The 23,231-nt window shown below is 37.3% G+C and overlaps 1 protein-coding gene across 1 annotated transcript in view; it reads right to left on the bottom strand.

The window, feature by feature from the left end:
• The window catches only part of PFT1 (phytochrome and flowering time regulatory protein (PFT1)), a 36,105-nt gene that overhangs the window by 11,346 nt on the left and 1,528 nt on the right, over positions 1–23,231 (bottom strand). The window contains exons 2-11 of the mRNA XM_090019216.1: positions 23,192–23,222; positions 21,949–22,012; positions 21,106–21,236; positions 18,121–18,330; positions 17,954–18,019; positions 8,926–9,142; positions 6,001–6,068; positions 4,987–5,838; positions 4,608–4,661; positions 275–303 (exon numbers count right to left, since the gene is read on the bottom strand). Of these exons, the coding sequence (XP_089875342.1) occupies positions 275–303; positions 4,608–4,661; positions 4,987–5,838; positions 6,001–6,068; positions 8,926–9,142; positions 17,954–18,019; positions 18,121–18,330; positions 21,106–21,236; positions 21,949–22,012; positions 23,192–23,222 (1,722 nt within the window). The remainder of the gene's footprint in view (positions 1–274; positions 304–4,607; positions 4,662–4,986; positions 5,839–6,000; positions 6,069–8,925; positions 9,143–17,953; positions 18,020–18,120; positions 18,331–21,105; positions 21,237–21,948; positions 22,013–23,191; positions 23,223–23,231) is intronic.

Below are 23,231 nucleotides of genomic sequence, written 5' to 3'. Positions count from 1 at the left end.
AAAGATGCTCTTCTATGCCTTTGTTTTCAGAGGTATAGCATTAACCAGGTAACATTATATGGTCCCAAATCCGAGAACACCTATGGTAAGAACCAAGGCTTTGAAAACTTAGAATGTTGAGTTTAGCAAAGAAATGAGTAATGGAACCAGTGCTATGCAGTGTTACATTATAAATATACATGCCCAAAGATGAGACATCAGGTTTAAATAGAGCTACTAGACGCACTTTGTCAAAAAAATAACAATAAAGTAAAATGTTTCATATCAAACTTACGTTTCCGATGAATTGATATGCCTGTATCCCTGTCAAACATAAAATATAAGGTTTAAGATTCCAATTGCTGTTGATCAGAAAAGCTACATCTAGCATTTAAAGTTACACTCATGCAAAAATGTATGTCTCTTGTACTGCTGAATATGAACCATTAGGTTCAACTTAACAAGTATCTCAAAGTAACAATCATGACCAAGATCACATGAAAGCTGTTCTCTATTAAGGTTGCCAAATAATTATGAATATATAAGCAATGACCAGACAGAATACCATTAAGAAAGGCAATATGGTGCTAGTGTTTAGTAGTTAGTACACTGTTAAATTTGTCCACATTACATTATTACAATGATGTGATCAAAAGGTTAAGTATAATATGTAGGAAGGAGGTGTATCTGGAAGTAATACAGACTTCATCTATCTCCAATTCATAAAATCTGATGTATGTTCAAAATATAGAAAGAATACAAGTTATCTAAACAACCTTAATGACCATGTGCAAGATTCGAGCACCTAGCAAACACTTACACACATGGTGGATCTTAGTATGACAATTATCTCCATTGAAAGGCAATCACTAAGAGAAGTTATGCATCTATAATCATAGCCACAAATCTCGGTGATAATTTCAAATTCTGGCAAAAAAATATGAATTTTATATCATAGAACTTTTCACGTTTAAAACACGAATTTCTCAAAAAAGCACCTGGATTTAAATTCTTGTGTTTTGTTCGTGAATCTTTCAATAGAACACGATTAAAACGCCTAGAAATTTCAAATTTCTAAAATCCCAAAATGTTTTTCAAGGGCCTTTATTAGCTACCTGCAACAACAACAACAACAACAACTACGCCTTCATCCCAAAACAATTGAGGTCGGCGATATGAACAAAAAAAGAAAATCATTCTGGGTCTTCCACATGAATCCTTCTCCTCCAATCATTTTTATCCAATGTCATGTCCTCGGTGAGGTTCAAAGCATTTATATCCTTTTCTATCACCTCCATCCATGTCTTCTTAGGCCTACCCCGACCTCTTTTAACTAATATATTTTCCCATTTCTCCATCCTTCTAACTGGATCATCATTAGGCCTTCGCCGAACATGTCCAAACCACCGTAAACGATTCTCTCTCATCTTATTTTCAATGGGTGCAATGCCTACCTTCTTTCGTATCTCCTCGTTCCGAATCTTATCTTTTATTGTATTTCCACACATCCATCTCAGCATACACATCTCAGCTACACTCATTTTTTGAATATGATGTCTCTTGGCAGCCCAACATTCTGTACCATATAGTAAAGTGGGCCTAATAGTCGTCCTATAAAACTTTCCCTTCAACCGCAATGGCATTCTACGATCGCCTTTATTAGCTACCTACCATTGGGCTTTTTAGAGTGAAGAGTATTTGGGGGTTTTTATAGGCGTGGAGGTAGGGCCATCCTCCACGGCTGATCAATATGGGTTTATTCCCAAAACCCATTCCAAATGAAATGAAGTATGGGCCTATAGAGTATAGAGTTGTTCGTTACTTCATTTTCTTTCTAAAGCAAAAAAAAAATGAAAACCCCTTGAGCTCCCATCATCTTAGGCATGCTCCTGCTTCTTTTGAAGGACGATTGAAGTTTGAAGGGTTAAGGGTCTGCTCCCATCACCTTCAAGCTCCTTTGCAACTCCTGCAATCACTGGCCCACCGCTTTGGGCCGCCAAAGCTCTCTCTTTTTCCTGAGTTTTGAGAGCACTGGGGAGTGAGGAACTTCTAATTGTCACCTCCTGCTTCTCTAGAGAAAGACAGGAGGAATGAGGTCACTATCCAATGACCTGTCATCCTGCCTTTAGAAAATGAAAGGGGAAGGGTCACCCTTCAGTAACGGATCGCTCTCTCAGAAAAAAAAAGAGGAAAAAGAGGAGACGACGCAGCCATCCCATTCACTATATCTCATAACACAAAAGGAGAGACAGGTCACCTTATACCATCCAGTGACCCCTCTTCCTTAATTTTTCTCAGGAAAAAAAAGTTTCTATATAATCATACATAGTTATAACTATAAGTAGCCTGAAAATCCTTGATCAATTAATTATTATCTTACTAGTTTGCTAATTGCATCTTTTTTGTTTACTTTTTTAGTATATTAGCAAATTGGTTGATATTACACATTTTCTCAATGTGTTTATTTTGATTTTTAATCAACACTGTGTTGATGTTATCATGTATTCTGATGGCTAAGATTTTTCAGATTAGTTGCTAATGAACCATAAAAAATATATCTCAACGTGCTTATGGTTGTATTTGTTTTCATTTTTTATATTTTGACATATTTTACAGATTTCTTTCTCTAAATTTGCTGAAAATTTCCCAAGATTTTTCTGAGAAAAACAACTGCATCCAAAATCTACCGAGATTTTCTCTTGCCGAGAATTCCCAAGAATGATATTTGTGACTATGTCTATAATGTTTCAACTTAGAAAACAAACAAAGAATACCAAGAAAAAATAAAAGTTGTAAACTATCAAAATATAACAATGATAACATCCATTTTACACTAATATGACATGCCTGCAAGACAAACTGGGACATAGCACAACAAAGCCAAACAACTTACAATATGCCAGGTTTCAAATTCGGATCACATATCTCCCTCATAAATTAAAAAATAAAAAAATAAAGAAAAAATCTATAAATAATTTATCCAAGTTATAACAAGCAAATGCATTCTCCACATGTAACATACAGACAAGCCAACATTTAGATAAAGCAACAACCTTGGATGTCTATATATGCCTAAGCAAAAGACAGACCAGGTTACCTAAAGCCACAAAGTACACGCCTTAAGACGGACTAAAAAGTGTCATGATTAGTAGCAGAACTAAAAGTCAACAGCTCAGCAAACATTAGAGGAAAACAACTTAAGCTCATAACCAGTTGATGAGCATCAACATTGAGAAATCATGAAAGTTGGGAAGACTTTGTTCCACAAAAAATACACTTTTCAGCAAGAAAAAGAGAAACACATGAACTAAAAACTATATTTACATGGACTTCAAGCTATTTTCACAAAATGAAGCCCCAGAAGAAAGTAAAGAGCTTCACAAAGACAAGCACCAAGGAAGGTAGGTCCAAAATGGGAACACTGATATAAATATGGCACAAGGACTGCAATTGAACAGCACTTCTGCAATGCCCTTAGAATAGTAATAACCTGAATGGATAGGGAAAGGAATATCAAGATTTTCCATCACAGACAGAAGAAATGAACAAATACATCTGAAAATAAGGAGACAATATCATGGACATGCACTCTCTCAGCAGATAAGATCCAAAATAATAAAGAAAATTGGCATCCATATCTGGTGAGTTGTGAGAATAAGAACATAAAATAAACTGTTAGCTACATGGATAAGTGGAAGTTCAGGCTTTTACCCATATCCATATATCTGTATTAAATGATACTACCTCCAAAATTTTACTGCTAATTGATGCAAGCGTATACAGATCAAGCCTCAAACCAATATCCCAATATCATCAGAGAATTCCAATGTGCAAATATTTCAGATTTATTTCATAACATTGTACAAAAGCATGTAGCATTCTATTGCTCTTTGGTTCTGTTCCATGAATTATCAGTATCATCGAACAGGGTCCTTTTTATCTTCGCTTATGTATTATTTGTTTCAAGAATCTCTTCATCTACTGACATCATGCACTGACTTCAGTAGTTGGAGTTGTTGCTTAAAAGAACATTCTATCATTAAAGCAGACTATTCTCTTTAAAGGATGAAATGCAAAAAAACAGCTTGAGGTAATGTTGTCCAAGAATCTGGAGTGCCTCCGGATGATGCACCACTTTTTGGGAAGATTCTAGCCATGAAGCCTCTTGTAAATCTTAGCTGTCTACGAGGAGACTATTCTGATTTTATTAATTTTTGTGTCCTTTCTTTAGCAAGTCAAGAGATGATGTTCTCATTATTTCTATCAAGACACTTATACATGGCTTCATTCCTTTTTTATTCTTTCCTTCATAAAGCTAAGTTGATAGCTTGTGGGTAGAAAACTACCAATAACAGAAGTGCTGCATACATACAGCACTCTGGACACCTTACACTTTCTTGAGTAGACATTGCACAAAAGCTCTACAAGTTCATTCCTTGAATAAAGTCTTTTTTTTTAATTGTAAAAAAGGTATTGAAAGGGTGCTTTCACAACAAAAAAATCTTATTAGCAGTTTCCAATCAACAATGGTACCAAGTAATCCAGTTGCTACATCCTGTCATAATAAATCAGAAACTAGAAATTTGAGAAATGAAGAGGTATACATTCATGGATGAACTATTACAAACCTCAAGTTTACATATAAATACAGGCTGCCCCTGCCTCTGACCAGATAATGATCCCTGCATGAAGAGGGAAAGAGGGAAGTCCATGAGCAAAAAATAGCTTTCCCAAAACTGCTTAAATATAGCAGCATAAATCAGTTTTTAGTTTGACACTGAAATCCAATAGAAACTTCAGAGTAATGGCATGTTCTTGTTTTTAACATATTTGCAAACTCAACCATGGTACTAGACTTGTCAAAGCATGTAGAAACAGATAATATTCATTTGGTATTGATCTTCAGAAGAAAATATGCTGAAGCAGAGCAACTAATTTAAGCATCAACATGTATGTGCAGATCACAGAGTGCTTCAAGAAAAAAAGATATGCAATTAACCAGTTTACCTCCCAGATTTTAACATATTTACTTTGTTGTGGTTGCATCACTGCTGAAGATTGGGACAATGGCATATTCAGAGATGAGCCGCTGTTCACACCAAGAGGATGCAGCCCTGTTTGAACTGTTTGAGACAAACCAGGTGTAGGAATCATTGTCCCTGCACTAGGAGGTAAACTTGTAGGCCCAACACCATTCATAACGTTTTGTCCCATTCCAATTCCACTTTGACTAATCTGAGTTCCTGAAGACAGATTCCCATGGCTAACACCAGTAACAGATTGGTTCATACCAACAACTCCTTGGATATTTGTTAATGGAGGAGATCCAATGCTTGTGTTTCCTGTTAGAGTGGAAGGTGTAGATGTTAATGAACTAAGTGGTGAATTTTGTGCAACCTGTGCAGTTCCACCCAGTGTTGTGGGCCCAGCCATTGATGCCATGCTAGACTGCCCAGTTGGAAATACATTTTGTGCAGGAGCTGATGGAGCTGATGACATCCCGCTAGACAACATACTTGACATATGCATTGCCATCAATGTTCCACCAACTGTTGGAAGCCCCAACGAACTTGCCCCCGTCAGAGAGGCTGAACTCATAACCTTGTGAGCTTGAGAAAGATTGTTAAGAATATTCACGTTTGCGGCAGCTGGACCCACAGAACGTAGAGGCTGAGATGTGACATTCACTATAGGCTTGAATTCTTGTGCATTATCAGCACTTGTAATTGGCTCTTGGGAGGTCATAGCTGGTGATGATGTCTGCATGCTAGAAACAGCCTGAGAGGCAGAATGGGAAATGGCTGTTGTTGGATGTGGAAACATAGCTCCAGGTACCATAGATGATGAGGTATTTGGCTCCTGAAAATGATTATCAGTTAAAAAATGGCTGGATAAGTAATCAGACAATAACCACAGTAAGCACCCCTATCTTCATGCTAAAAGGTCAATCAAAATAGCTTTCTAAATCCAGTATTCCCAAGCTGCCAAGCATGGTAAAGGGAAACGACACATGAAACTTACAATTTTTACAGTTGACAGAGGAATAGCCCCAGTTGACAGAGGTTGTCGATTCATCACTGGTCCATTGGCTGGCATTCAATGTAATTCATGTCACGTCGAATAAATAGGCATATATTTATAACTAAGAAGAAGAATTATGCACACAAAGAAGGATAGAAATGGTGCACATATTGCATTCTACTTTGACCTAGCAAGCATGGAAAAGAATGGCAGCAGAGAATGAAATGCCAATAGCAGACAGACCTTCCAATACAAAAAGAACAACTCAGTATTAGACTTACCTCACAATACATAAGTTTGAAGTTCTTAACGACAACCTATAGATGATTTAGCAAGAAGAAACTCTTTTTTATGATAAACTGTGACGAACAACATAAGTCCTCATATGGAAATATTTTCTATAAATATTTAAATTTATTTGAAAGAAACAAAACTAAATCATGATATGCAATATGCATAGTATCTTTTGGTGTCAGGGCCATACTCTTTAAACACGCTCTCTCTAGCATGTTCTGAGACCTCAGTTTTCTCTTTAAATTCTGAACAATATCAAAAGGAGACAGGGAAGGCTTTTGTAAAATTCCTTTGGAAAGGTCAAAGGGAAAGTGGTGGTTTCCATTAGATTTATGGAACTAGGTGCTAGGAACCAGGTGTCTATACCTTTAAATATGGTAAATATTTGGTACTAATGAAGTTACAAAGCTATTGAGATGGAAATCATAATTGCAGACTGTATCGAATCAATCTGACCACACAGATGTATTCAGCAATGATTTGTTTTCTAAGGATCAGACATTGGATCGTGTTTTTCTGACATAATAACATGATTTTTACGTTGTGAAGCTTTTTGACATTATGGGTTGTTATCTTTGAAGCCATTAAAAAACCTCCTTACATATCACAATCACATGATTCAAAGCTCATTGCTTACAAAACAAACCATGTAGATCACATCTCTAGGGTTCAATCTTCCAAAAAATCTCAAAAATATGAAAAGAAAGTGATTTCTACTAGATTGTTTTACACCTTCATTAGTACCAAATATTTACCCTTTAAATATGTGTGTGTGTGTGTGTGTGTGTGCATGTGTTCTTAGCAAGCAGGTACGTGTAGGGTTATAAATCAATCCAACCCAATACCAAACATGACAACAATAGGAGTTCTACACAAGAGAACAGGTCCAGTAAGGTAATTAGGTTGGCCATTTACCTGATAACAATTGGGCATGGGAACATAAGGACAAGTCCAGAAAGGGACAAAAACCTGGTTTGTCTGTTAGATGCCAAATCCAGTTTGTTTGTGTATATTTTTAGAAGAAAGGTGCTCTACTTGATTAGCCTAGATATGGCTCTTACGCATCTAGGCACAGACTTGGAATTTGACCCGACTTAAATAAGCCAGGCCAAAGCAGACAGAACATGTTGTAAGAGCCTCAGAATTCTGATTGGGTCCAAACTTAAGTGGCCTTAGCCTGAGTAACAATCCACTAACAGCCCTATGCACATCTAAATGCTGTGCTTGGATCTATTTTCCTATGTCGGTAATACTATTTTTTAAAGGTCAGAAATAAAACTTTATTAAAAACAGAAATGACAAGGAATCATGTAACATTACCAAGAGAGAAAACAAATAGATACAGGCATTGAAAGACAAAATAAACAGAGCATTGATAACTCAAAGGGAGGGGAGAGTGTGGACAAAAGCCTGTCTCAGGCCAACAGAATCTTATATAGTTCAGCATCTGGTCAATTAATGTTAGTCAAAGTGCAAATCTCCCCAAGGATCCTATTGTATAAGGCCCAGAGGTGTGACAGAGATCCTTCAAAGAAGAGGGAGTTTTGTTCCCTTCAAACATCTCATTAAGATATTAGAAGCCACCTTCTCCATACAGTGAACCAGCTCTTTTTTCTTTCTTCCTAGGGGCCGATAACCTCTTCTGGCAAAGCTAACTTGAGTAGCTTTACAAAAAGGTCACAATACATGAGGCCCAGTCTCTATAGGGGACACATTGGTTGGAAAGAGAAACCCTAATATTTGGAGATTTTCAGAACTGAGGGGTTTATGAGTCTAAGTAAGCAAGCCAAAAAACTGTCCATGAGGATGGTCCAAATCCCACAATACTTTTTATAGGATGGAGGGCCACTGAAGGTTGGTCCCCAAAATAGTAGGATTTAGCTGAAAATATTCCCTCCCTAAACCTTTTCTAAACATGTTTATATCTTCCGTAGATAGGTTGATGTTGCATGAGTTGAGAATCTTGAGATGCCCCATAAGCTCCACTCAAACCATAACCACCCATCCTTGAGGTGATGATATGTCTTCCTGTGATGTATATGTCTTCCTGTGATGTATAGTCCTTGATCTTGAGCAAGGATCCCTCAGACAAGAGCCACAAAGCACAACCCGATTTGTCAAAAAGGGTCTTTCGAGCAGCTATGGTTTCTTCCAAAAGAAGATCTTACACATCCCATCTGATTCCTAAGTGAGAGAAAAACAATGAGCCTGAGATCAAAACCTTCACCTTCTAGAGACTAGACCTCTTGCTGATAAATAGCAACTTTGGTCCAACACCACAATAAATTTCTAAGAAACATAGTGATCCATGAATCATTATATCCTTGACAGAGTTTCCATCACCACTTGGAGTTCAAAGCGCTGCTAACAATGTCTAACTAGAGTTTCCACCATCACTTTCTACAATGGAAGATCTTTCTATTACATGCCCAATGCTGCTATTGCTAAAATGCATCCTTAATCTAATAAGTGAGAGTACGGTACACAAACAGTAGTCATGCTACACTTTTAGCAACACATGGAATTTTAATTCATCATTCAGTCCAAAGGTTTTTCATAGGCATTCTATCAAAAAAAGAGAAAAGTTCAGCAGTCTTATAAGCACTAATAGAAGTTTGAAACTCAAAAAACCTGACGAAATGGTTGTTGTTGGAGGCCCTGGAATCATAGTTGTAGAAATAGTGGTAGAATCAAACTTTGGCTGATTTTGGTTACCAGTCAAGCCAGTTACTCCAGACCGGCTTAAGGCAGCACAAGACTCCATAAAATTATCAGACAAAAGAACAAGAAATTGTGGATTTTTTGAATTTTCTACAGCCGTGTCAGCAACTCTAGAGCTTCTCTTGGCCTGTAACAAAAGAACCTAGTTAAGTGGAGAACATAAACATGAAAACAGATGTCAGATTCCATGTGCCTGAATGAGCAGAAGACAGCATAGAATTCAAAAATTCGAAGCATCAAAGGCAAAGGGAACCAATAGTCTACAGTAATCACCTCGCTGCTATCATGAAATAGATAAGAATCATCATAACAAGACAATTCTCACCAGAAACCTTAATACAACAGTATAGATTAGGTAGCCCCATAGTGCTATTTAGATATTTAAAATGAACAATTGCTTAAAAAAAATTCACTCAGCCCCTGTTTGATCCCTTTATAAGTTGCTCCATGTCATTTATACTTATTTCAAATAGCAAGTTTTGGTGTTTGGATCTTCTACTACTTATTTTCTTCCTTCCCACCACCATCACCACTATTACTACCACCACTACCATCATCACTATCACCGCCATCACCACCACCACTATGACCTTTATCACCACCACCACCATCACTATCACTATCATTAGCACCACCACCATCAACATCATCACCAAAACTATCGTCTCCAACACCATGATCACTACTCATTTGCCTCTTTTTCTTTTCAGTTTAGTTTAAATAATTGTTAATTCAAACATTCACCTGATTAAAAATAAAGGCAACATTTTTCTTTATAAAATGTGATTTAATTTATGCATGTAAACAATAAATAAAAACAGATCCAAACAAGACTCAGTTTTAGGTCCATAGTGAAACAACCAACAATATGCCAGATAATGATTCACAGCAATCCAAAACTATCTCAGTAGCATGTCAACAAACAGGGCTGGGCACCAGATCATCCATGGGGCCAGCCTAAAATATGCAAAATGATCAACTTGCACAAACAATGTTTTCTCAGTTCTAGGTCCATATTACAACTGACAATTAATCAGAACAATGATCAACAGCAATCCAAATTATTTCAGTTGCATATCCATAAGGGCTGGGCTGTGTTCAGATCATCCATGGGCCAGCCTAAAATATGTAAAATGATCAACTTGCACAAACAAGGTTTTCTTAGTTCTAGGTCCATATTACAACTGACAATTAATCAAAAAAATGATCAACAACAATCTCTGCCTACAGGCTGCCCATGGCCCAACCCATTTGCATGGGGCTTCAGCTGTTGTGTCGGGACCACACTGCATCATGGATAGGGCTTAGGCTGGGCTCACTGTGGGGTGCCCAAACAATAACAGACTTGGTTCAGGCCCGTGATCTGGCCCTTATAAAAGGGCAAGTGGCCTGCCAGCTGCCCATGGACCAGTCTGTCTGACTGGACTTGGGCTAAGGTTTGAGTCCCAAACAGAGCTATAGCCCATTGACAAGCTTGCCAGCCAGCTGATTGCTGGAGACAAAAAGAACACTACCAAAAAAAAAATCAATTGAACAAGTATCTTGACCACACTGCACAACAGCTGGAGAAAGCTAACCATGCCTCTTTTTGACATACATATCAGGCAAAGAAAAATGAAGGCTAGTTTCATTGAAGCAGAACCACCTATTTTCTTTTTTTTCCTCAGTAAAAAGGATTTAGTGGAGAGAACTCCAACACCCTGTTAGACAGGGCAGATATCGTGCATTTGTTTTTGTATTTAAGTTTGGATCCGGATCCAGATCCAAACTACTTTTGTGTAACATGTCCAGCCAATATTGGGGCATACTTGTAAATACTTGTAACCTATTAGGGTTACTTGTAAAGTACCATGTATTAGGTTTTGTTTTATAAATTAAAGGAAGAGATCACGATTTTTCCATAAGGAAAAATGTGATTAGTTGCAGCCCCATTCTCTTTCCTCTCTACAGTTTCCTGATCATTGATTCTGGAGAAAACTTACATGGTATCAGAGCTTTTCTGATCCGAGGGCTGAAGGTTTTTCCAACAGGACATCCCTAAGAGATCTTATTCCCCTCCTTATCTCCTTTCTATCTGTTCACTGTTCTGCGTCTTTTCCTTTTCAAATATCCCCTTTTATTTTTCATCTGTTATTTCTTTCTCTCCAGATTACTCCCCTCTAATTTGCGTTAAATTTATCTCCTAATCTTCATTTCTCTGAAACTGGATTGGGTCTGTATCAAACCAGTTTCACGGTAACCATTATCTTCCTGAAACTGAGTTGGGCTTGGGTCAAACCAGTTTCACGATCCCTTTGTTTCCTGAAACTGATTTGGGTTTGCGTCAAATCAGTTTCACGAAAATCTTATTTCCTGAAACTGACCTAAACTGATTTGGGTGTCTTCCAGAAAGAACACGTTAATTATTCCATATCAAGTTTGTTCACCGGATCGGGTTTTGTTTTTCCCAGATCTGTGTATCTGATCTGATGACAGGCTAAAATCAGATCTGCAGTCTAATTCTTTTTTAGATTTGCTTTTCTTCCCTAACCCTCGATTTAGCCTGCTGCTTATTTGTATTCGTTGCTGTGTGCAATCATAAGTATGAAAATTTTGAAATCAGATTAGATCTGAAACAGACTAAATCTGTACACCAAACCTGTGATCTCTCATTCACGTTAAGTACTCAAGCTTTCTCCTTTAAAAAAAAAGGAGACTAGTCTTATTTTATTGCATCGTGACCTACATTTCTTACGCCCAGAGATTCTCTTTTGTACTGATTGCACACACCAAAAATTTTTATTCATGGATTCTCCTTCTCAGTCATTTCTCTCATCTAATTTTCTTGGTCAACTCATTTCTGAAAAACTTACTGATTCGAATTTCCTGATATGGAAAAGACAATTCTTCCCTTTATTAAAAGTCAAGGTCTCTCTGGACTTCTCACTGGATCAATCACAGTCCCTCCAGAATTTATCATACAAGAAACTAAGGATGAAAATGAGGCTGATTTCATACAACAAATTCCAAATCCCCAATACGAGATTTAGATGAAGCGTGATCAAGCTGCAGTTGCCTTCATTATCTCTACAATCTCTCAAGAAGTATTGGTGGGAATTCCAGACGAATGCTCAGCAAAAGAATTGTGGGACAGACTAGTGAAGACATACTCTCAGATATCAGAGGCTAGAATTTCCTTCCTTCAGCGTGAATTTCAACTTCTGACTAAGGGCTCCATGTCTGTCATGGAGTACTTGAACAAGGTTAAGACTATCAGTGACCAACTTGTCGTTATAGGGTATGAAGTGGCAGATAAAGACAAGGTCAGGCAAACCTTGAATGGATTGGGATCGGAATTTCATGTTTTCTCGACTTCACTGTTGTGCCTACCTGATCTACCATCATTTGAGGACTTGCAAGCAAAATTACTTCAATATGATGACTTTGAAGAGAATGTCACATGAAACTGGTGGACAGGTTCTTGTTACGGGTGTTTCCTTTGGTCAGGGACGTGGTGATAATAATTTTGGTGGCGGCAGAGGACGAGGTACTCCAAAGGGTTGTGGGCTATTGCCTACCCCGAATGCTTCACCTCTTTATAATGTGAAAAGCGTACCCACATGTTATCTTTGCAACAAGCGAGGCCACATAAAAGCCAATTGTTGGCACAATCCGCAGAACAAAGGAAAGTTCCAAAAGGGTGAGAGCTCGTCAGGACGAAAGGAGAACTCTTCAAAGTTTGGTGGAGATGTGAAAGAGCTTCTCTTGGCAACGTTGTCTGAACTTGAATTGAAACGTGATGATAAAGGAGTATGGTATATTGATTCTGGGGCAGCTACTCATGTCACAGGTAATGCGGGTAAATTCTCTACGCTAACTCCCTATTTTGGAAAAAGTAACATCGTCACTGAATATGGGTCACAGCATCCCATCACACACATTGGAAATGTTTCTATTCCCTTGTCTAAATCTCCACTTCATCTTTCCAATGTTCTTCATGCCCCAGATATTACGAAAAATATTGTTTCCGTTTCTAAGCTTGTTGATCATACCAATTCTTCCGTTGAATTTACTGTCTTCTGTTTATGTCAAGGATCTACAAACGAAGGAGACATTCGCTAAAAGGGAACGCCGGGGAAATATGTATGTCTTCCAGGAGGATCCTTCTACTTGTGTTCGACCTACCTTGAAGTCATCTCTTCAGTCTATGTCATCAAAGAATGTTCATGTGTTCAGTTTGCAATCTTTAAATAAATGTAATAAGCCTGATTTTTGGCATTCGCGTCTTGGTCATTGTGGTCGAGTCTTTGTTGAGCGACTAGTATCTAATGGTCTTATTCCTGAATTTAGCTTGATTCCTAGTTCAGTTAATAAAATATATTCAAGTTGTCAAATGTATAAGAGTCATGTTCTTCCTTTTCATTCAATAAATGAGAGAGCTTCAAGGCCTTTTAAAATTGTTTGTTCTGATGTGTGGGGACCAGCCCCTAATTTCTCTAATTCTGACAGCAAATATTATGTTATCTTCATCGATAATTTCTCCTGTTTCACTTGGATATATTTCATGAAGAATAAATCGGAAGTTTTCTAGATTTTTCGTTGCTTCCATGCATTTGTCAAAACTCATTTTTCTTGTAATATTTTACATTTTCAATGTGATGGTGGGGGAATACTCCTCCAGGGATTTTATCAATTATCTCCAAGATAGTGGGATAAATCGTAGAGTATCTTGCCCGCATACGCCCCAACAGAATGGAGTTGCAGAACAGAAACACCGTCATATTGTGGAGAGCGCTATGAGCATGATGCACGAAAGTCGTAAGAGGCCTTTCACTCTGTTGTTCACATTATTAATTGTCTGCCCATGAAGCTTTTAGAAAATAAATCTCCTTATTTCGTCCTATTTGGGAAACATCTTGATTATGATGAACTAAAAAAATTTGGCTGCACGTGTTATGTTCATATTGACTATTCTCTGCGAAGCAAGTTTCAAGCTAAGGCATCAAAGTGTAAATTTGTCGGATATACAGATCATCACAAAGAGATCATCACAAAGAGTACAGGTGTTATGACCCTGACAGCAGACAAATCAAGATATCTAGGAATGTAGTTTTTGATGAAAACGATTTTGGAGATGGAGAATATGTTTCTGCCCAAACCAATATGAGTGCGCTCTTTTATTATCCATGGCTCAGTGCAGAGCTTTTTCCTGAAACAAACAATAAGTGCTCTTCCTCCTGTGCTCAAGGAATATCTTGTCAAGATAGAAACAGTGGCATACAGGAACTTGAAATAGAACATCCTTCAGAGATTAACAAGTTTGTTGGGCAAGTTTATAGGAGAAGAGAAAGGGACTCACTCTTGACTCCGGATGATATTGAACAAGAAGCTCCTACGCTTCATTCATCCAATGACATTACTTCTCCAGTATCTAATACAGTAGCACTTCCGATCAGACGATCTGAAAGAGCTCAGCATACTATTGAAAGGTGGGTCAGTTATGAGAATTTTACCATGGACTTTCAGTTATTTTTATCATAGATTGAGAAAGAGACTGAGCCTAGACATTTTCATCAAGTCATTAACTCCAAAAAATGGATTCAAGACATGAATGAAGAGATGGAAGCCTTTTACCAGTGTCAAACATGGACAGTTGTTCCTCGACCCTCAGATAAAAATGTTGTTGGGTCACGATGGTTTTATAAAATCAAATACAAAGTGGATGAGAGTGTTGAACGATACAAAGCTCGTCTCGTAGCAAAGGGATTCACCCAAGAGTTTGGAAAGGACTATGATGAAACTTTTAGTCCAGTTGTGAAAATGGGCACAATCCGCATAGTTCTTTCATTGGTTGTAGATTATGGTTGGAGAATAAGTCAACTAGATATGAAAAATGTTTTTCTTCATGGGGATTTGAAGGAAGAAGTATACATAGAACAACCGCCAAGATATACAGAAGGAGATTCAAAGGAGTATGTATGCAGATTAAATCGAGCACTCTATGGACTGAAACAAGCATCTTGATCTTGGTTTGAGAGCTTCTCCCTAGAAATTCAAAGACATGTTTTTTATTGATCACAATTGGACCATTCTCTCTTTATTATTCAAGGTAAGGAGTTTACTACCTTCTTGTTGATATATGTTGATGATATAATTATTACAGGAAGCAGTGAGAACCATGTTCAAGAAACTAAAGATCTTCTGAGTCAAAGGTTCAAAATGAAAGACCTTGAAAATCTTCGGTACTTTCTTGGAGTAGAGGTGGATAATCAAGGAAATAAACTTACTTTGACTCAGCATAAATACACCCTGGATCTGTTAGAAAGGGGTGGGATGAAAGATTGCAAGCCTCTTGCTACTCCTAGTGTGATTAACCAAAAACTAAGTGTGCGAGACAAAGACTTGTATCATGACCCCACCAAATATCGGAGCCTAGTGGGAATGCTTCAATATCTCACCTTTACCAGGCCCGATATCACATATTCAGTCAATCAAGTTTCTCAATTCATGCATGAGCCAAGGACAGGGCACATGGATGCAGTAAAAAGGATACTGAGGTACTTGAAGAGTACTGTTGGAGATGAACTTTTGTATACCAAAAGCAAATCCATGAATACTGCTCATGATATCATTGCTTATTCAGATGCGGACTGGGTCGGGGATCCTGATGATCGAAAGTCTATTTCAGGATATGGTGTTTTCATTTGTGCTAATCTTGTTTCCTCGAGTAGCAGAAAACAGAAGGCAGTGGCTAGATCTAGCACGGAAGCCGAATACATAGCGATGGTTGCTGCTATGGCAAAAGTAACATGGACTAGACATGTGTTAACAGAATTTAAGGAACCGATTGCTAGTTGCTTTCTCCTTTGTGACAACAAAAGTGCTATTCAAGTATCTCTTAATCCTATTCATCACAGCAAGACCAAACACATTGAGATTAATCAGCATTTTATGAGGCAGAAGATTGAGGAAAAAGAGATTGTGCCTCATTATGTTAGAACAGAAGACCAAGTGGTTGATTTGTTCACTAAGCGACTCACAAAGTGTCGTTTTTGGTTCCTAAAGAGCAAGTTGTCCATGATTCAAAATCATGCACAACTTGAGGGAGGCTGTTGTCCATGATTCAAAATCATGCACAACTTGAGGGGGACTGTTAGACATTTGTTTTTGTATTTAAGTTTGGATCCGGATCTGGTTCCAAACTACTTTTGTGTAACATATCCAGCCAATATTGGGGCATAATTGTAAATACTTGTAACCTATTAGGGTTACTTGTAAAGTACCATGTATTAGGTTTTGTTTTATAAATTAAAGGAAGAGATCATGATTTTTCCATAAGGAAAAACGTGATTAGTTGCAGCCCCATTCTCTTTCCTCTCTACAGTTTCCTGATCATTGATTCTGGAGAAAACTTACACACCCAACACTAGGAATGACCACATAAACAAGCAAATGAAAAGCTGCCCATACAAAAACACATGCCCAATAAGTCAATCTATTTTCTGTGGACCTGATCCACAAATTCAACTATGTGCTTGACCTTTTCTTCAACGAGCCTCAACATTCAAATCCCTGGGCTCTCAAATGATTTCAGACCTTCAACCCATTCAATTCAGTTTTGCTTAGCTGCTCTCAACGGAAACAGAGAGTAGTTTGTCATTTCCATGTTTTTGTGGTCACTCATGATTTCAGGTGCATTTACACTTTGAAACATATATCTACAATAACTTTGAATTTGCATCATATGTGTGTGCAATGTGTGCCTTTTTTTTCAAAGTCATTAGTCTATGACCACAGGCAAATATATGCATACACAGATTTTGTAACAAGTAATTGTACCAGAGATGAATAAATTGAGACCCTCTCACACTCTTTTTTGTCTTGCCATCCACTCTTTCTCGTCCATCTTCCTTCATCTTTGGTTGAGATGTAGAGTACAACAGTATGCACTCATATCACACATCTTTTTTTTGTACTTTTTGGCTTCTAAAAGAAAAAGTGCAACACCTAGTGACAAGTGTTTCACTTTTACAAAGTAGTCCAGGGAGCCAGCTCGAACCTCACCATGTTGCACCAAGACTGGGTTCAATTAATCAGAGTCCAGACCCAGAACTGGTGCAGCCAGGCCTGTTTTTTTTTCTTTTTCTTTTTAATTTGTAAAGCAGACCTCGATATGCTTTGAATCAAGCCTGCTTTTTTTTCTCTTAATTTGTGAAGCAGGCCTAGGTCGACTTTAACCAGGTCAGCTTTAGGCCTTTTTCTTAAATTTGTGAAGCAGTTCTAGGTATCTTTGACCCAAGTCTGACTTGGTTTTTTGTTTCTATTTTGTACAGCAGACCTAAGTCTGCTTTGGATTGGGTCAGCTTTGCCCTAGACATGGTGCAGCCAGGGCTAGGTTCTGCACGTCTAAAATTGCCATGTCACACCTGCCATACCCGCACCCACACCTATGTGAATGGGTTCTCACTTTTTTCCTATATTTGGGGATATCTCTAGAAATCTCATAATTATAAGGACAATGATGTGCGACCATCAAATAGTACCATAAAATCAAAATCATGAAAAAATATCAAGAAAATCTTGTTTTTAAATATCTCACCAATCCAATGCAGAGAAATTCAAGGCATAAACTATATCTGTTAGAGTACACCCAAATGAACCACATGGACAGTATACAGGTATAGGTGCAATAGAATGTGGCAATGTGCACAAGTTCCTAAACTCGAGTATATGACAAGTAAAGTTTCACTTAGCAGGCAGTTAAGCTTCAAAGAATCATGACCACATTAGCAGTTTCTAGGATGTCATAATGTCCAAAAAAATGCAATAAGATATAATAATCAGGTCATCAAAATAAGAAAGGGAGAAGGTTGTGAACAGTAAAGCTACCAGATAATTGTTATATCAGAAGTGTTAGCTTCTGCAAAGAGATAAGAAAATTTGGGGAAGAAAAGCATACCGCGTTGTATATTAGCTTTAGTTTTGGAAGCTGTTTCGGTGAGATAATTGACAAAGAAACATGGCACTGCATGGAAAAGATAGAATTTAGATTGTACAAAAACCTGGACACAATAGAAAAAGGGATGGCAGCAAGTTACAGTAGGTGCTGGCAAGAAAGGACTATACCTGAACAAATGATTTTGCAACTGCCTCAGCATCACAAAGACAACCTTCCACTTTCATTTCAACAATTTCCTTCTGCTCCAGCTCTTGAATAGGTGGCAGTGAAACTGGGGTTGGCAGAGCATGGGGATTGCTAGCAGCTATTAGGATACAATGCTTTTGTATTTCAACAGCTTGAGGCAGTTGGCTCATGTTTGTAGTAGAAAGAAACATCTTACAACAAATAGATAAATTAGTGAAGTAATATGCATGTTCAACATAGAATAGCCAACTAAAGAACAACCAGAAAAGTTGCCAACAATGGTTGTGAGTCTTTTGACTGAAAATATGCACCAACTCAAGAAACATATAGAACAATACTGTCGTACTTAGGAACATGGCAATCTCAATTCAGCATGTACATCGACAGATTTTGGAATACCTGTGACAAATCATAAAAGGATGATTGTGCAAGGTACATAAGCAAGGCTCTTTAATTTTCTAGTCTCATTGCACCAATGAAGGATGGGAATGACTGGGTAAAGAAAAAATATGCTTCACTTAGATAAGATGTTCTTCATTTATCCATCTATTTTCAGCAAGTTCATGCACATAATACACATTAGCAGAACTCAACGCCTAAACAAAGACGATAGTAACAGGCTTCAGGCTTCCAGTTCCAGCTATTGTACAGCAGAATGTGGGGATTGAAGAATGCAATCTTGTGTTCAGATATGCTATTTCAGTAGTCAAACTTTTATTTCATCATCTTCATGATGGAAAAGAACACCATAATCAAACCTTGTCCAGACTGAATGTCTTAACTTGGTTCACTACTCTTTAAATTTTTTCATAGTCAAAGACTTATTTGGAAACCAACTCAAGTACCATGACGATTATCCCCACAGTTCCTGATATTACTTCCCTGATAACAGCAACTAAGGTGACATTGGATTGACAATTCCTCCAGAAACACAATCAGCAAAGCACAGAACAATCAATACATTGCCACTTAACATCCACAAGCACAATATGAATCAGCACTGACAGCAGGTCCTCACCCTCATAAGGACCCTTTTATTCCTGGCTCATCAAAGGGCACCAATATAGACTTCAGATCATTCAGATGTTACACTACATAGAAAACTGCTAGGCCTCTTCAGAAGATAAAGTGTGAAGATTTTCTGGATGCAAAGGAAAGCTAAAGATTGTTGATGTTACAGCCTATGATTTACACGCATGTTTAGTTTGCATCTTCTGACCTATGTAACACAGTCAACTCAACATACACAATGTGCCAATGCTGATGATGGCATTTCTGAGTGTTCATGCTGGGACACTTGGCATTAATGGATGCCAGTGTTGGGTACTTCCAGCCTTTTGATGCCACCACACATGAGGAAATTTACATACTACATAGATTATATTATAGTAATATGGTGCATTTATACATTTTCTGTATTCTTTGCTCCACATTCTAATTATGCCCTCTGCATATTTTTAGCATTTTGCTCTATGATCTAATGAAGTTCTTTCCTTGCAAAAACACCATGTTGTATCAGTAGATGTAATTAACGGACAGGGTAGCTCAATGGGATTGGGGCACACTGCTCAAGATGGCCCTCCTTGGGCCTGATTTTTTGCCTCGGCGTGACTCAGACAAGCCTAGGGCAGGCAATGACCTTGGTTTGGGGCAGGACAGAAGTATTTTTTCAATATCCCTTGCCCAGATATATGCTATCCAGTCATGCTTAAGGCCTTACATAATTGACACCAAGCCTGGTGTGACTCAAGTCAGATGTATTAGACATGGCTTATTCTATGGACTAAACAGACCATTGGCAATCCCAATCAGCATGCAAAGTATGTCCACCCTTATTTATCAAGAGTACCGGTTTCAAACCACATATATGAAGCCTATACAAGTGATATAGCTCTAGAGTATGATCTAAGAAACTTTTTAGCAGGAATTAGATCTACATCAAGCACACACAAGAAGAAAGGCTTATCATCCTAGTGCAATTGTTTTAAACAGAGTCATGTTTGGATATTCTCGAAATAAGCATCGGAAAGAATTTTATATATATTATAGTATACCTAATAAATCATAAAATCAGCAATCTTTTAACATCTTAATGACAAACATGCTTAACATCCACAAATGGTCTAACACCAAAAAGATACTGGGCTGTTTATCATGGAAGAGAAAAAGGGGCGTCCAGGCGATAATGCTGGACATATGCACATTAATTTTAGAGGACAAAAACATAAATGCACTAAAACAATAGGAAATCAGCAAAGTCGGATCCCAGATTATAGATAAGAGATGATATGCAACTGAGGCTGAAGGGTTAAGTGGCTGGAACCATAATTAACACTGTTGCAGAACAGCTGTTTTTTTTTTATCATGGTTTGCTCGAGGTGGGAGGAGGGTGGACCAGGACAGCTCTTAAGTGAAATGGAAAAATTGTAACACAGCTGTATAAATCAAAGAGTTTGCAGGTTAAAAGAACTCTGAATCCCATCAATCAGTAGATCAACATAGCAACCATGATTGTCAAGAACTCCCATAGAAGTTGTCAAGAAGTGCAAGACTAACTAGCTATTACATCAAAAATATCTCCAACATGGACAGTTTTAAAGACAGAAAAAGGCATTGTATTAAAACAAGCTTAAAGAGGTGTGAAGGTATAGAAAAGTTGTACTAACCAAAATAACTTAAAATAAAAAACATAACTAACAATTGAATCTAGCATAAATTCAATAATTTATTATAAAAAAATAAGAAATTTATCAGAAAAATTCACTCCCATAAAAATGAATGTCTTATTTTCTTTGATTCTCTTGAGGAAGGGAAAATGCTCTTCTACAAAACTTGTCAAGAATTCAATTGCTAAGAAAATAAAGAAAATAATAAAGCCACATGGAGAAGCCAAACCATAAAATGCAGGAGCAGAATATAAAATAAGCCAAAAAAACGCTTAAAATTGGTGACAATATATTGTTTACCATCAATGCTTCAGCTAGCCCTTCACATATAGCAGATTCACTAAAACCACCACCAGTAAAGTTGATTGACAACAACCAATTCATAAATACATTCAAGTCTCTTGTCCAGCCACTTCTTTGAACCAGGCAGGCTGCAATGTAGATATATCAGTTTAATTTGTGAATTTGAATAGGATACATGGTACATTAAAATAGCATATTTGTGATGCAAATTTAGCAGACAGAGTGGCAAGAGAAAAAGATATCCTTAACCACCCCCAATCACACATTGTTTTCTTCTAAGCCAAGTAAAATGACACTCTCCTACATGATCATGGCCTTGTGGTAAAACTGCTGTCTATTATGGTCTGTATGCATTTCTCAACTGGAACTTCTTATATGGCTTGATAAGTGATTCTCCACTAAATGATTGTAACAAATTAGGCATGTCCTAGATGTACCACAACAATATTAAGACAGAAGCCATAATGAACCCCAAACATGTAAAGACTATGTGTAAAGAATTTAAATATTTAATTATGATCCCTGTTACATGAACAGTTTAAAATATTTATGAGGTTCAAAGTTCATTAACCTCAAGCATTGAAAAAAAAATACATATTTAGTGATCTCACAAGTTGGTCAACCAAAATTTTCCCTAAGAAAAAAGGGCTGGGCCAATCAGAATAAAAAAATTAGAACTCAAGTCTCTTGAATCATTTTTGCAAATTATAGTGAGGTTAAATTCAAAAGAAATAATGATTGATGACATTTTATAAATAACCAAAGATTCCAGTGACCAAGATTATTAAAACAAAAATATACATTTGGGATTGATAAAAGAGATGTAGTCAGTAATATTACCTGCATAAGGTCCATGAGCATGGAATACTACCAAAGCAAGCTCCACACTTCCACCAGAAACTTTCTGCAAGTCAAATCATGCATCTATTTACATATAGTAAAAATAATGCCATGGGAAGTCAAGAACATTACTCCAGCATACACACAAGAATTCAAAGAAAATAAGAACTGGCACTAAAGGAGTCCAGCTCATTCAGCAGCAAAAACAAGTTTACCTAAACATGGTATAGCCAAATACCAAAAGAAATGCACTAAAAATGGTGTAAAACCTAATAGGAAGCCATACAAGATTATCTAACAGTACAGAGAAATTTCTTTTTGAGATTTTAGCATCTTTGTTCAAGCAAAACTCCTCTGAATTTTTTAGTCATGAGAAAAAAAGTAGCATGAGTAGAAAAGTGAGAAGAACGAAGGGATGGTGAGCACATGTGTGTGTCTGCGTGTGCGCGCACACACACACACAGTGTTGCATCTTAGAATGGGTGCCTAGTTGAGCTTGAAACTTAACTTTATATAAAGCCCATGAACAAAACCAAACCAAGCTGCAGCTAGACTCTCCGAACTTGAGATAAGCTCAAGCTCACTACTTCCCAACAAATCAAACCTAAAGCTAAACTCACCTTGGCTTGTTTACACTCCTACACACAAGGAGATGTTTATTAATTAAAACATAAAATATTAGCATAATAATGCATTGCATAATTCATTAAAATATCCAAGAAATAAAATGAACATGATGAAATAGAGAAATGCCCTTTTCATTGGAAAAACATATATTGTAAATTAATCATGCATCAGGGATGGATTGCTAGTAATCCATCTTCTCAAATAAAGACTTCAAGTTTCTACTGTGCAATACAAGCACCGAGATCACAAAGGAACATAAAGAAAGTGATGAATATGGCAATCATTACATCCAATACATGGTTGACTATATGATGAAGTGTCATGACTCCAATATATCAGTGGCTGTAGACACCCCACTTTTGACTAATACTTGCCAGATAGAAAAGAAATGCCAAAACATGTTTCTTAAAGCAATATCAAGGCCAAAACCTTGAAAATGTGAAAGACCAACAAAATTAGTTTAAATGAGAACAAAAGCACAAATTCCATAACAATATTATCAAAGATCTAATGGCCGAGCTAGAAACACTAGCGCAACAAATGTTACTATCAAACCAACTTCAAACAGAAATACAAAAGTCTCAAACATTTCATAGGTTATAAAAGTGCAGAGTACCTGGCCTGTCGGTTCATTTCCATGAAAGCACCTGCACAAC

Source organism: Nuphar pumila, chromosome 10 (genome assembly GCF_984573655.1).
Source record: "Nuphar pumila chromosome 10, dmNupPumi1.hap1.1, whole genome shotgun sequence".
Classification (NCBI taxonomy): Eukaryota; Viridiplantae; Streptophyta; class Magnoliopsida; order Nymphaeales; family Nymphaeaceae; genus Nuphar; species Nuphar pumila.
The sequence above is the reverse complement of the archived record's forward strand: the minus strand, read 5'-3'. Positions and strand labels throughout refer to the sequence as shown.